At 42.9% G+C, this 16,089-nt stretch overlaps 1 protein-coding gene across 1 annotated transcript; it reads right to left on the bottom strand.

Annotated features, from left to right (window-relative positions):
• Positions 1 to 4,109: 4,109 nt before the first annotated feature.
• LOC306940878 (histone H1.1-like) lies at positions 4,110 to 15,381 on the bottom strand (the record flags this gene model as incomplete). The annotated part of the gene is made up of 3 exons (XM_079526125.1): positions 4,110 to 4,171; positions 4,507 to 4,645; positions 14,911 to 15,381. 3 exons carry the CDS (start codon positions 15,379 to 15,381, stop codon positions 4,110 to 4,112), a joined length of 672 nt encoding a protein of 223 aa, XP_079382251.1.
• Between the last annotated feature and the right edge of the window lie 708 nt (positions 15,382 to 16,089).

The raw sequence follows: 16,089 nt of genomic DNA, 5'->3' as shown, positions 1-16,089 counted from the left end.
CTCCTCGATTAAAACAAGTTATAACAAACTACTGTGTATATTATTTAATGCGACAAAGAGCTGACACACATGTGCCTTTCTATCATGAATGTATATCTAAGATGAAAGCAGTGCACTCCTTTTTAGTAATAACCTCAAAACATCACCTGTCTAGAGTCAGATCAAAGTGTTGCCTTTGTCATTTTTCTTCTAAAATATTGTAAACTATGTTCTAATAACAACAATACTCACAATCAATTTAGTAGACATTCCTGGTGACGTGATACCATAAACTATGATTTTGTTATGTCATCCGTTTTGCTATAAATATAATGTTTCTGAACGCAGTAAACACACTCCTGTTCAAGGAAAGCATGATGGTGGAGTTGATCCCAACTTCCAATGACAGAATGCCAGCTGTTGGAAAACTTGGTTAATTTTAATTTGGACAAATAACTCACTGTGATCAGAAAACTAAGAGTGTTTAAATCTTCTATAAACTGTATGTATATTTGATTATGGAGACACTTCTCAGGTAGGCCTAGATACTTCTAGCCTGGTTAATAAACCAGACCGAATCAGCCGTTGGCAAAAAAAGAAAAGCCTGCCAGTGTTGTGTGATATTAGTCTGGCTTATTAGCCAGGCTAAGATACTTCATTATGTGCCATGCTGCAAAGCAAATGTACTCATTGTACTCTGTATAAAATACAAATATATATAGGCATACTTCTTCCCTAGTGCCATTTCACACATTTCCATTACAATTACAATTACAATGTATGCGTTTAGCAGACACTCTTAATCCAGAGCGATTTACATTAAATTTACAAAAAGCATGGCAATACATCACATACATAGAAAGGGGAGGCATTGTTTCATTGTATTGAACTCAACAAGATGCTTCACACCAAAACCAGCAGTTGTTCACACTTCATCGTCCTGGAATGGGTGCGGAATGAGACTCTTCTGTACCAAGCAAGTCTAGAGTTTTGGTTTAAATCTAATCTACATGTCTAGTATCAGTGGCTTCTCAAAGCGCGTGGGGGTTGAGGACGCTGTCATTGTACAGCTGCACAACTCCTGAATCCAGTCACCAGGAGTTAATCTGCAATAAAATGTAGTCCAATCTCCCATTTGATGCCCCGTACTGAGTTCAAAGGTTATCTAAAGTCCAATAAACATAACTCATGGGACCTTAAAGAAATTTAATTTTTTAATGATTACCACCGGGATACATATCCCAAAACGAATGGGTCAGCGTGATATGAACAAATGAGTGTGTGTGTGTGTGTGTGTGTGTGTGTGTGTGTGTGTGTGTGTGTGTGTGTGTGTGTGTGTGTGTGTGTGTGTGTGTGTGTGTGTGTGTGTGTGTGTGTGTGTGTGTGTGTGCGTGCGTGCGTGCGTGTATGCATTGATGTAGGCCTATGTATGTGTAAAAGGACCCCCCCTAAAATGAGAAGCTGCATCTCATGCAGAACATTGGGCCACACAACTAATAGTCTTCACGCAATGTCACCCAACACAAGACATTTTGTAAGATGTGTTTATCACTCTTCTACAGTATATAGAAAAACACCAACCTGGGTGTGCTTTTCATTAAAAGCAAATGGCCCATTGATTGATGGCTTCACAAATATTGATGTCAATATGTATTAGGGGTGGGGGGGATTTGCAAAATGTTCTAACTGAATGTATTGATTTGATTACGTGAGTAACTTTGATGTATTAATCTGATGACATGTATTCATTATCTGATGTAATGTAATGCCATGCATTGAATATTGTGTTGTACTGTTTTGGATCAGAGCAATGAGAGCATCATAGATAGGTCAGCAGCAGAAATTATGTTTGCAATACATAATATTAGCAATGAATATTTTAGAAAGGGTCCATATTTTTGCTCGTAAGGCAAAAAAAATGTATACGAAAATGTATTAATATAAAGCCATAAGCTTCCAGTGCCAACATGTGACCATGACGTAAAAAGTGAGGATACTCTTATAAAATAATGTGGTCGGCTCTTAAAAGAGCCTTTTGTGGGTATAAAGATGGAGCAGGCAGTTTACTTCTTTTTGCATTGTATGTACCCTAACCCTATGATGACTGATTATTATCAGAGCTTTCACGTTTTGATTTAACCAAAAACTAACAGACCTTTGAATAAAACTAATTCAATATCGAAAATGTATATGGAGAAACACGGTCCTCGTCCATTTTTTTCAGCAGGTAATCGATCCGCTCCGGGCCGGGCATCTCCTCTGGACAAACATACCACCCGACGGCGCGCTTTGAGTCGGGCGGGGAGAGCTGTTTCTCTGGAGAGAAACAGTTCAGTTTGTCATCACGGTCCAGGATGGAACCGGGCCGCTCTGTGGAGACACGTTCCACGGGGAGACGCGGGCAGAGAGGAGACTCCACGACCACCACACCGGTCAGGCCGGTCATCTCCCGCACCAGGCGCTGGAAGAGCAGCTTGCGGATACGCAGGATCTCCCTCAGAGCCACTGTACCTGGACGGTAACGGTGAGGTTTCTTCACTCCACCGGTTGCCGGCGCGCTCTTACGAGCTGCCTTGGTGGCGAGCTGTTTCCTGGGCGCTTTGCCGCCGGTGGACATACGAGCGGTCTGCTTCTTAGTTCTTGCCATTGTATCTTGTCTTGTTCTCTTCCAAAGAAGTTGAGAATAGAATGCTTATTGCAGCCGCAAACTTCTGCTTTTATTTGCGCTTCTGAGACGCCGTTGTTCTCTGATTGGTCAGTGGTGAGTCCAGGCGATACCCACTCATTAATACCCACTCATCAAAATAATGAAGAGAGCGATTACATTTCAGGACCGCCTAAAATAAAGGTGGTCAATCATAGAGAAAACCTACAGGGATGCCCCCTATGTCAGCTGGTCCAGGGACTATATATGCCAGGCGGTAAACCCATTGGATTTAACCAGATTATAAGAAAACAAAAAGAAAGCTATACCTGACGACTGGAAAGAGACTACCAAAAAACATAGCTAAATGGAATGCTATCTATCACTAAAAAGATAATATACATGGCTGAATACCTGAGCACGGTTTGTGTTCCTGTATGCTTTCCGTGTGTGGACATACATAAATTGTTACGTTAAACTGTGTGTGCGTGTGTGTGTGAGTGTGTGTGTGTGTGTGTGTGTGTGTGTGTGTGTGTGTGTGTGTGTGTGTGTGTGTGTGTTAGAGAGAGAGGGGGGGGGGGAGTGGGAATGTCTCTCTCTCTCTCTCTCTCTCTCTCTCTCTCGCGACCCTTGATACAATAATAATCAATGTGTTGCGTGCCCTGGCCGTGATAATAAAGTACAAATAAAAACGAGATGATCACCTTTAGGGTAAACATATATGCCCGCCCCTATCCAACCAATCTATAAGTCTACATAAAGTGCTATCTAAGGGGGTAGTGTAAGTGCTACGGGCCATGATGGAGTCTGAAAAGGTGGGTTTTCAGACTATAGCGGAATATTGGGAGTGAGGCTGCAGTTCTGATTGTAATGGGAAGTGCATTCCATAGTTTTGGAACACCATTGCTTGATGTTCTGTGTAAAGCACATTTAATTGACTTGTTGAAATAAAATGGCTTTGCCTTTCATAGTAGCGTGCCCCCCCTCATAGTGTTATTTAGAACAAAAGGAGTCATGCAGAACATTGGGCCACACAACTAATAGTCTTCACGCAATGTCACCCAACACAAGACATTTTGTAAGATGTGTTTATCACTCTTCTACAGTATATAGAAAAACACCAACCTGGGTGTACATGCTTTTCATTAAAAGCAAATGGCCCATTGATTGATGGCTTCAAAAATATTGATGTCAATATGTATTAGGGGTGGGGGGGATTTGCAAAATGTTCTAACTGAATGTATTGATTTGATTACGTGACTAATAAAATGGCTTTGCCTTTCATAGCGTGCCCCCTAGTGTTATTTAGAACAAAAGGAGTCATAAGGCAAAAAAAATGTATACGAAAATGTATTAATATAAAGCCATAAGCTTCCAGTGCCAACATGTGACCATGACGTAAAAAGTGAGGATAGTATACTCTTATAAAATAATGTGGTCGGCTCTTAAAAGAGCCTTTTGTGGGTATAAAGATGGAGCAGGCAGTTTACTTCTTTTTGGGAGCGGCCTTCTTTGCTGCCTTGGGTTTGGCAACCTTCTTGGCTGGAGCTTGGACTTATATCGTGTTATGTAGACAACACTAGATTCGAATTGCATTGTATGTACCCTAACCCTATGATGACTGATTATTATCAGAGCTTTCACGTTTTGATTTAACCAAAAACGAACAGACCTTTGAATAAAACTAAAACAATATCGAAAATGTATATGGAGAAACACGGTCCTCGTCCATTCCACTGTTACGTTCTTAGCTTACGCATTTACTACTTTCTATGTATGTGATGTATTGCCATGCTTTTTGTAAATTTAATGTAAATCGCTCGCTCTGTACATTTGCTTTGCAGCATGGCACATAATGAAGTATCTTAGCTTGGCTAAGAAGCCCGCTGCTGCGGGCTTCTTAGCCACTTTCTTGGGGCTCTTGGCGGCCTTCTTCGGGCTTTTAGCTGCTACTTTCTTGGCGGCAGGCTTCTTGGCTTTCTTGGGTGATTTCTTGGCGGCTGCGGGCTTCTTTGCTGCCACCTTCTTGGGCTTCTTAGCTGCTGCGGGTTTCTTGACTGAAGCAGGCTTCTTTGCTTTAACTGCTTTCTTAGCAATAGGTTTCTTTACCTTCACCGCTTCTGCCTTGTTCATCTTGAAAGAGCCAGAAGCCCCGGTGCCTTTGAGCTGGACCAGGGTGCCTTTAGCGACCAGGCTCTTGACGGCGATCTTAACGCGGGACTTGTTCTTCTCAACATCGTAGCCGCCGGCAGCCAGAGCCTTCTTGACCGCAGCCAGGGACACACCGCTCCGCTCCTTGGAGGCGGACACGGCCTTGACGACCAGCTCAGCGACGCTGGGGCCGGTGTTCTTGGGTCGGGGTGGTGCCTTCTTCTTGGCGGCCTTGGCCAGTGACGGAGCTGGTGCTGGTGCGACTTCTGCCATTATTGTCTCGGATAGTAGATTGCTGTTCCTTCTCTCAAGTAAACTCTCACAGACTGATGCTGAACGCTCTGAAGGGGCTGGACTTAAACACCACATGAGAACCATGTAGAGTCAACACACAAAGGCCCTCTTCTCTCTTGTGCCACTTGTGTTTTCTCCTCGATTAAAACAAGTTATAACAAACTACTGTGTATATTATTTAATGCGACAAAGAGCTGACACACATGTGCCTTTCTATCATGAATGTATATCTAAGATGAAAGCAGTGCACTCCTTTTTAGTAATAACCTCAAAACATCACCTGTCTAGAGTCAGATCAAAGTGTTGCCTTTGTCATTTTTCTTCTAAAATATTGTAAACTATGTTCTAATAACAACAATACTCACAATCAATTTAGTAGACATTCCTGGTGACGTGATACCATAAACTATGATTTTGTCATGTCATCCGTTTTGCTATAAATATAATGTTTCTGAACGCAGTAAACACACTCCTGTTCAAGGAAAGCATGATGGTGGAGTTGATCCCAACTTCCAATGACAGAATGCCAGCTGTTGGAAAACTTGGTTAATTTTAATTTGGACAAATAACTCACTGTGATCAGAAAACTAAGAGTGTTTAAATCTTCTATAAACTGTATGTATATTTGATTATGGAGACACTTCTCAGGTAGGCCTAGATACTTCTAGCCTGGTTAATAAACCAGACCGAATCAGCCGTTGGCAAAAAAAGAAAAGCCTGCCAGTGTTGTGTGATATTAGTCTGGCTTATTAGCCAGGCTAAGATACTTCATTATGTGCCATGCTGCAAAGCAAATGTACTCATTGTACTCTGTATAAAATACAAATATATATAGGCATACTTCTTCCCTAGTGCCATTTCACACATTTCCATTACAATTACAATTACAATGTATGCGTTTAGCAGACACTCTTAATCCAGAGCGATTTACATTAAATTTACAAAAAGCATGGCAATACATCACATACATAGAAAGGGGAGGCATTGTTTCATTGTATTGAACTCAACAAGATGCTTCACACCAAAACCAGCAGTTGTTCACACTTCATCGTCCTGGAATGGGTGCGGAATGAGACTCTTCTGTACCAAGCAAGTCTAGAGTTTTGGTTTAAATCTAATCTACATGTCTAGTATCAGTGGCTTCTCAAAGCGCGTGGGGGTTGAGGACGCTGTCATTGTACAGCTGCACAACTCCTGAATCCAGTCACCAGGAGTTAATCTGCAATAAAATGTAGTCCAATCTCCCATTTGATGCCCCGTACTGAGTTCAAAGGTTATCTAAAGTCCAATAAACATAACTCATGGGACCTTAAAGAAATTTAATTTTTTAATGATTACCACCGGGATACATATCCCAAAACGAATGGGTCAGCGTGATATGAACAAATGAGTGTGTGTGTGTGTGTGTGTGTGTGTGTGTGTGTGTGTGTGTGTGTGTGTGTGTGTGTGTGTGTGTGTGTGTGTGTGTGTGTGTGTGTGTGTGTGCGTGCGTGCGTGCGTGCGTGTATGCATTGATGTAGGCCTATGTATGTGTAAAAGGACCCCCCCTAAAATGAGAAGCTGCATCTCATGCAGAACATTGGGCCACACAACTAATAGTCTTCACGCAATGTCACCCAACACAAGACATTTTGTAAGATGTGTTTATCACTCTTCTACAGTATATAGAAAAACACCAACCTGTGTGTGCTTTTCATTAAAAGCAAATGGCCCATTGATTGATGGCTTCACAAATATTGATGTCAATATTTATTAGGGGTGGGGGGGATTTGCAAAATGTTCTAACTGAATGTATTGATTTGATTACGTGAGTAACTTTGATGTATTAATCTGATGACATGTATTCATTATCTGATGTAATGTAATGCCATGCATTGAATATTGTGTTGTACTGTTTTGGATCAGAGCAATGAGAGCATCATAGATAGGTCAGCAGCAGAAATTATGTTTGCAATACATAATATTAGCAATGAATATTTTAGAAAGGGTCCATATTTTTGCTCGTAAGGCAAAAAAAATGTATACGAAAATGTATTAATATAAAGCCATAAGCTTCCAGTGCCAACATGTGACCATGACGTAAAAAGTGAGGATACTCTTATAAAATAATGTGGTCGGCTCTTAAAAGAGCCTTTTGTGGGTATAAAGATGGAGCAGGCAGTTTACTTCTTTTTGCATTGTATGTACCCTAACCCTATGATGACTGATTATTATCAGAGCTTTCACGTTTTGATTTAACCAAAAACTAACAGACCTTTGAATAAAACTAATTCAATATCGAAAATGTATATGGAGAAACACGGTCCTCGTCCATTTTTTTCAGCAGGTAATCGATCCGCTCCGGGCCGGGCATCTCCTCTGGACAAACATACCACCCGACGGCGCGCTTTGAGTCGGGCGGGGAGAGCTGTTTCTCTGGAGAGAAACAGTTCAGTTTGTCATCACGGTCCAGGATGGAACCGGGCCGCTCTGTGGAGACACGTTCCACGGGGAGACGCGGGCAGAGAGGAGACTCCACGACCACCACACCGGTCAGGCCGGTCATCTCCCGCACCAGGCGCTGGAAGAGCAGCTTGCGGATAAGCAGGATCTCCCTCAGAGCCACTGTACCTGGACGGTAACGGTGAGGTTTCTTCACTCCACCGGTTGCCGGCGCGCTCTTACGAGCTGCCTTGGTGGCGAGCTGTTTCCTGGGCGCTTTGCCGCCGGTGGACATACGAGCGGTCTGCTTCTTAGTTCTTGCCATTGTATCTTGTCTTGTTCTCTTCCAAAGAAGTTGAGAATAGAATGCTTATTGCAGCCGCAAACTTCTGCTTTTATTTGCGCTTCTGAGACGCCGTTGTTCTCTGATTGGTCAGTGGTGAGTCCAGGCGATACCCACTCATTAATACCCACTCATCAAAATAATGAAGAGAGCGATTACATTTCAGGACCGCCTAAAATAAAGGTGGTCAATCATAGAGAAAACCTACAGGGATGCCCCCTATGTCAGCTGGTCCAGGGACTATATGCCAGGCGGTAAACCCATTGGATTTAACCAGATTATAAGAAAACAAAAAGAAAGCTATAACTGACGACTGGAAAGAGACTACCAAAAAACATAGCTAAATGGAATGCTATCTATCACTAAAAAGATAATATACATGGCTGAATACCTGAGCACGGTTTGTGTTCCTGTATGCTTTCCGTGTGTGGACATACATAAATTGTTACGTTAAACTGTGTGTGCGTGTGTGTGTGTGTGTGTGTGTGTGTGTGTGTGTGTGTGTGTGTGTGTGTGTGTGTGTGTGTGTGTGTGTGTGTGTGTGTGTGTGTGTGTGTGTGTGTGTGTGTGTTAGAGAGAGAGGGGGGGGGAGTGGGAATGTCTCTCTCTCTCTCTCTCTCTCTCTCTCTCTCTCTCTCTCTCTCGCGACCCTTGATACAATAATAATCAATGTGTTGCGTGCCCTGGCCGTGATAATAAAGTACAAATAAAAACGAGATGATCACCTTTAGGGTAAACATATATGCCCGCCCCTATCCAACCAATCTATAAGTCTACATAAAGTGCTATCTAAGGGGGTAGTGTAAGTGCTACGGGCCATGATGGAGTCTGAAAAGGTGGGTTTTCAGACTATAGCGGAATATTGGGAGTGAGGCTGCAGTTCTGATTGTAATGGGAAGTGCATTCCATAGTTTTGGAACACCATTGCTTGATGTTCTGTGTAAAGCACATTTAATTGACTTGTTGAAATAAAATGGCTTTGCCTTTCATAGTAGCGTGCCCCCCCTCATAGTGTTATTTAGAACAAAAGGAGTCATGCAGAACATTGGGCCATCTGCAATAAAATGTAGTCCAATCTCCCATTTGATGCCCCGTACTGAGTTCAAAGGTTATCTAAAGTCCAATAAACATAACTCATGGGACCTTAAAGAAATTTAATTTTTTAATGATTACCACCGGGATACATATCCCAAAACGAATGGGTCAGCGTGATATGAACAAATGAGTGTGTGTGTGTGTGTGTGTGTGTGTGTGTGTGTGTGTGTGTGTGTGTGTGTGTGTGTGTGTGTGTGTGTGTGTGTGTGTGTGTGTGTGTGTGTGTGTGTGTGTGTGTGTGTGTGTGTGTGTGTGCGTGCGTGCGTGCGTGTATGCATTGATGTAGGCCTATGTATGTGTAAAAGGACCCCCCCTAAAATGAGAAGCTGCATCTCATGCAGAACATTGGGCCACACAACTAATAGTCTTCACGCAATGTCACCCAACACAAGATATTTTGTAAGATGTGTTTATCACTCTTCTACAGTATATAGAAAAACACCAACCTGGGTGTGCTTTTCATTAAAAGCAAATGGCCCATTGATTGATGGCTTCACAAATATTGATGTCAATATTTATTAGGGGTGGGGGGGATTTGCAAAATGTTCTAACTGAATGTATTGATTTGATTACGTGAGTAACTTTGATGTATTAATCTGATGACATGTATTCATTATCTGATGTAATGTAATGCCATGCATTGAATATTGTGTTGTACTGTTTTGGATCAGAGCAATGAGAGCATCATAGATAGGTCAGCAGCAGAAATTATGTTTGCAATACATAATATTAGCAATGAATATTTTAGAAAGGGTCCATATTTTTGCTCGTAAGGCAAAAAAAATGTATACGAAAATGTATTAATATAAAGCCATAAGCTTCCAGTGCCAACATGTGACCATGACGTAAAAAGTGAGGATACTCTTATAAAATAATGTGGTCGGCTCTTAAAAGAGCCTTTTGTGGGTATAAAGATGGAGCAGGCAGTTTACTTCTTTTTGCATTGTATGTACCCTAACCCTATGATGACTGATTATTATCAGAGCTTTCACGTTTTGATTTAACCAAAAACTAACAGACCTTTGAATAAAACTAATTCAATATCGAAAATGTATATGGAGAAACACGGTCCTCGTCCATTTTTTTCAGCAGGTAATCGATCCGCTCCGGGCCGGGCATCTCCTCTGGACAAACATACCACCCGACGGCGCGCTTTGAGTCGGGCGGGGAGAGCTGTTTCTCGGGAGAGAAACAGTTCAGTTTGTCATCACGGTCCAGGATGGAACCGGGCCGCTCTGTGGAGACACGTTCCACGGGGAGACGCGGGCAGAGAGGAGACTCCACGACCACCACACCGGTCAGGCCGGTCATCTCCCGCACCAGGCGCTGGAAGAGCAGCTTGCGGATACGCAGGATCTCCCTCAGAGCCACTGTACCTGGACGGTAACGGTGAGGTTTCTTCACTCCACCGGTTGCCGGCGCGCTCTTACGAGCTGCCTTGGTGGCGAGCTGTTTCCTGGGCGCTTTGCCGCCGGTGGACATACGAGCGGTCTGCTTCTTAGTTCTTGCCATTGTATCTTGTCTTGTTCTCTTCCAAAGAAGTTGAGAATAGAATGCTTATTGCAGCCGCAAACTTCTGCTTTTATTTGCGCTTCTGAGACGCCGTTGTTCTCTGATTGGTCAGTGGTGAGTCCAGGCGATACCCACTCATTAATACCCACTCATCAAAATAATGAAGAGAGCGATTACATTTCAGGACCGCCTAAAATAAAGGTGGTCAATCATAGAGAAAACCTACAGGGATGCCCCCTATGTCAGCTGGTCCAGGGACTATATGCCAGGCGGTAAACCCATTGGATTTAACCAGATTATAAGAAAACAAAAAGAAAGCTATACCTGACGACTGGAAAGAGACTACCAAAAAACATAGCTAAATGGAATGCTATCTATCACTAAAAAGATAATATACATGGCTGAATACCTGAGCACGGTTTGTGTTCCTGTATGCTACATAATGCTTATGCTACATAAATTGTTACGTTAAACTGTGTGTGCGTGTGTGTGTGTGTGTGTGTGTGTGTGTGTGTGTGTGTGTGTGTGTGTGTGTGTGTGTGTGTGTGTGTGTGTGTGTGTGTGTGTGTGTGTGTGTGTGTGTGTGTGTTAGAGAGAGAGGGGGGGGGAGTGGGAATGTCTCTCTCTCTCTCTCTCTCTCTCTCTCTCTCTCTCTCTCTCTCTCTCGCGACCCTTGATACAATAATAATCAATGTGTTGCGTGCCCTGGCCGTGATAATAAAGTACAAATAAAAACGAGATGATCACCTTTAGGGTAAACATATATGCCCGCCCCTATCCAACCAATCTATAAGTCTACATAAAGTGCTATCTAAGGGGGTAGTGTAAGTGCTACGGGCCATGATGGAGTCTGAAAAGGTGGGTTTTCAGACTATAGCGGAATATTGGGAGTGAGGCTGCAGTTCTGATTGTAATGGGAAGTGCATTCCATAGTTTTGGAACACCATTGCTTGATGTTCTGTGTAAAGCACATTTAATTGACTTGTTGAAATAAAATGGCTTTGCCTTTCATAGTAGCGTGCCCCCCCTCATAGTGTTATTTAGAACAAAAGGAGTCATGCAGAACATTGGGCCATCTGCAATAAAATGTAGTCCAATCTCCCATTTGATGCCCCGTACTGAGTTCAAAGGTTATCTAAAGTCCAATAAACATAACTCATGGGACCTTAAAGAAATTTAATTTTTTAATGATTACCACCGGGATACATATCCCAAAACGAATGGGTCAGCGTGATATGAACAAATGAGTGTGTGTGTGTGTGTGTGTGTGTGTGTGTGTGTGTGTGTGTGTGTGTGTGTGTGTGTGTGTGTGTGTGTGTGTGTGTGTGTGTGTGTGTGTGTGCGTGCGTGCGTGCGTGTATGCATTGATGTAGGCCTATGTATGTGTAAAAGGACCCCCCCTAAAATGAGAAGCTGCATCTCATGCAGAACATTGGGCCACACAACTAATAGTCTTCACGCAATGTCACCCAACACAAGATATTTTGTAAGATGTGTTTATCACTCTTCTACAGTATATAGAAAAACACCAACCTGGGTGTGCTTTTCATTAAAAGCAAATGGCCCATTGATTGATGGCTTCACAAATATTGATGTCAATATTTATTAGGGGTGGGGGGGATTTGCAAAATGTTCTAACTGAATGTATTGATTTGATTACGTGAGTAACTTTGATGTATTAATCTGATGACATGTATTCATTATCTGATGTAATGTAATGCCATGCATTGAATATTGTGTTGTACTGTTTTGGATCAGAGCAATGAGAGCATCATAGATAGGTCAGCAGCAGAAATTATGTTTGCAATACATAATATTAGCAATGAATATTTTAGAAAGGGTCCATATTTTTGCTCGTAAGGCAAAAAAAATGTATACGAAAATGTATTAATATAAAGCCATAAGCTTCCAGTGCCAACATGTGACCATGACGTAAAAAGTGAGGATACTCTTATAAAATAATGTGGTCGGCTCTTAAAAGAGCCTTTTGTGGGTATAAAGATGGAGCAGGCAGTTTACTTCTTTTTGCATTGTATGTACCCTAACCCTATGATGACTGATTATTATCAGAGCTTTCACGTTTTGATTTAACCAAAAACTAACAGACCTTTGAATAAAACTAATTCAATATCGAAAATGTATATGGAGAAACACGGTCCTCGTCCATTTTTTTCAGCAGGTAATCGATCCGCTCCGGGCCGGGCATCTCCTCTGGACAAACATACCACCCGACGGCGCGCTTTGAGTCGGGCGGGGAGAGCTGTTTCTCTGGAGAGAAACAGTTCAGTTTGTCATCACGGTCCAGGATGGAACCGGGCCGCTCTGTGGAGACACGTTCCACGGGGAGACGCGGGCAGAGAGGAGACTCCACGACCACCACACCGGTCAGGCCGGTCATCTCCCGCACCAGGCGCTGGAAGAGCAGCTTGCGGATAAGCAGGATCTCCCTCAGAGCCACTGTACCTGGACGGTAACGGTGAGGTTTCTTCACTCCACCGGTTGCCGGCGCGCTCTTACGAGCTGCCTTGGTGGCGAGCTGTTTCCTGGGCGCTTTGCCGCCGGTGGACATACGAGCGGTCTGCTTCTTAGTTCTTGCCATTGTATCTTGTCTTGTTCTCTTCCAAAGAAGTTGAGAATAGAATGCTTATTGCAGCCGCAAACTTCTGCTTTTATTTGCGCTTCTGAGACGCCGTTGTTCTCTGATTGGTCAGTGGTGAGTCCAGGCGATACCCACTCATTAATACCCACTCATCAAAATAATGAAGAGAGCGATTACATTTCAGGACCGCCTAAAATAAAGGTGGTCAATCATAGAGAAAACCTACAGGGATGCCCCCTATGTCAGCTGGTCCAGGGACTATATGCCAGGCGGTAAATACCTGAGCACGGTTTGTGTTCCTGTATGCTTTCCGTGTGTGGACATACATAAATTGTTACGTTAAACTGTGTGTGCGTGTGTGTGTGAGTGTGTGTGTGTGTGTGTGTGTGTGTGTGTGTGTGTGTGTGTGTGTGTGTGTGTGTGTGTGTGTGTGTGTGTGTGTGTGTGTGTGTGTGTGTGTGTGTGTGTGTGTGTGTTAGAGAGAGAGGGGGGGGGGGGTGGGAATGTCTCTCTCTCTCTCTCTCTCTCTCTCTCTCTCTCTCGCGACCCTTGATACAATAATAATCAATGTGTTGCGTGCCCTGGCCGTGATAATAAAGTACAAATAAAAACGAGATGATCACCTTTAGGGTAAACATATATGCCCGCCCCTATCCAACCAATCTATAAGTCTACATAAAGTGCTATCTAAGGGGGTAGTGTAAGTGCTACGGGCCATGATGGAGTCTGAAAAGGTGGGTTTTCAGACTATAGCGGAATATTGGGAGTGAGGCTGCAGTTCTGATTGTAATGGGAAGTGCATTCCATAGTTTTGGAACACCATTGCTTGATGTTCTGTGTAAAGCACATTTAATTGACTTGTTGAAATAAAATGGCTTTGCCTTTCATAGTAGCGTGCCCCCCCTCATAGTGTTATTTAGAACAAAAGGAGTCATGCAGAACATTGGGCCACACAACTAATAGTCTTCACGCAATGTCACCCAACACAAGACATTTTGTAAGATGTGTTTATCACTCTTCTACAGTATATAGAAAAACACCAACCTGGGTGTACATGCTTTTCATTAAAAGCAAATGGCCCATTGATTGATGGCTTCAAAAATATTGATGTCAATATGTATTAGGGGTGGGGGGGATTTGCAAAATGTTCTAACTGAATGTATTGATTTGATTACGTGACTAATAAAATGGCTTTGCCTTTCATAGCGTGCCCCCTAGTGTTATTTAGAACAAAAGGAGTCATAAGGCAAAAAAAATGTATACGAAAATGTATTAATATAAAGCCATAAGCTTCCAGTGCCAACATGTGACCATGACGTAAAAAGTGAGGATAGTATACTCTTATAAAATAATGTGGTCGGCTCTTAAAAGAGCCTTTTGTGGGTATAAAGATGGAGCAGGCAGTTTACTTCTTTTTGGGAGCGGCCTTCTTTGCTGCCTTGGGTTTGGCAACCTTCTTGGCTGGAGCTTGGACTTATATCGTGTTATGTAGACAACACTAGATTCGAATTGCATTGTATGTACCCTAACCCTATGATGACTGATTATTATCAGAGCTTTCACGTTTTGATTTAACCAAAAACGAACAGACCTTTGAATAAAACTAAAACAATATCGAAAATGTATATGGAGAAACACGGTCCTCGTCCATTCCACTGTTACGTTCTTAGCTTACGCATTTACTACTTTCTATGTATGTGATGTATTGCCATGCTTTTTGTAAATTTAATGTAAATCGCTCGCTCTGTACATTTGCTTTGCAGCATGGCACATAATGAAGTATCTTAGCTTGGCTAAGAAGCCCGCTGCTGCGGGCTTCTTAGCCACTTTCTTGGGGCTCTTGGCGGCCTTCTTCGGGCTTTTAGCTGCTACTTTCTTGGCGGCAGGCTTCTTGGCTTTCTTGGGTGATTTCTTGGCGGCTGCGGGCTTCTTTGCTGCCACCTTCTTGGGCTTCTTAGCTGCTGCGGGTTTCTTGACTGAAGCAGGCTTCTTTGCTTTAACTGCTTTCTTAGCAATAGGTTTCTTTACCTTCACCGCTTCTGCCTTGTTCATCTTGAAAGAGCCAGAAGCCCCGGTGCCTTTGAGCTGGACCAGGGTGCCTTTAGCGACCAGGCTCTTGACGGCGATCTTAACGCGGGACTTGTTCTTCTCAACATCGTAGCCGCCGGCAGCCAGAGCCTTCTTGACCGCAGCCAGGGACACACCGCTCCGCTCCTTGGAGGCGGACACGGCCTTGACGACCAGCTCAGCGACGCTGGGGCCGGTGTTCTTGGGTCGGGGTGGTGCCTTCTTCTTGGCGGCCTTGGCCAGTGACGGAGCTGGTGCTGGTGCGACTTCTGCCATTATTGTCTCGGATAGTAGATTGCTGTTCCTTCTCTCAAGTAAACTCTCACAGACTGATGCTGAACGCTCTGAAGGGGCTGGACTTAAACACCACATGAGAACCATGTAGAGTCAACACACAAAGGCCCTCTTCTCTCTTGTGCCACTTGTGTTTTCTCCTCGATTAAAACAAGTTATAACAAACTACTGTGTATATTATTTAATGCGACAAAGAGCTGACACACATGTGCCTTTCTATCATGAATGTATATCTAAGATGAAAGCAGTGCACTCCTTTTTAGTAATAACCTCAAAACATCACCTGTCTAGAGTCAGATCAAAGTGTTGCCTTTGTCATTTTTCTTCTAAAATATTGTAAACTATGTTCTAATAACAACAATACTCACAATCAAAAAACTAAGAGTGTTTAAATCTTCTATAAACTGTATGTATATTTGATTATGGAGACACTTCTCAGGTAGGCCTAGATACTTCTAGCCTGGTTAATAAACCAGACCGAATCAGCCGTTGGCAAAAAAAGAAAAGCCTGCCAGTGTTGTGTGATATTAGTCTGGCTTATTAGCCAGGCTAAGATACTTCATTATGTGCCATGCTGCAAAGCAAATGTACTCATTGTACTCTGTATAAAATACAAATATATATAGGCATACTTCTTCCCTAGTGCCATTTCACACATTTCCATTACAATTACAATTACAATGTATGCGT

Source organism: Electrona antarctica (assembly GCF_951216825.1).
Source record: "Electrona antarctica genome assembly, chromosome: 2".
Taxonomy (NCBI): domain Eukaryota; kingdom Metazoa; phylum Chordata; class Actinopteri; order Myctophiformes; family Myctophidae; genus Electrona; species Electrona antarctica.
The sequence above is the reverse complement of the archived record's forward strand: the minus strand, read 5'-3'. Positions and strand labels throughout refer to the sequence as shown.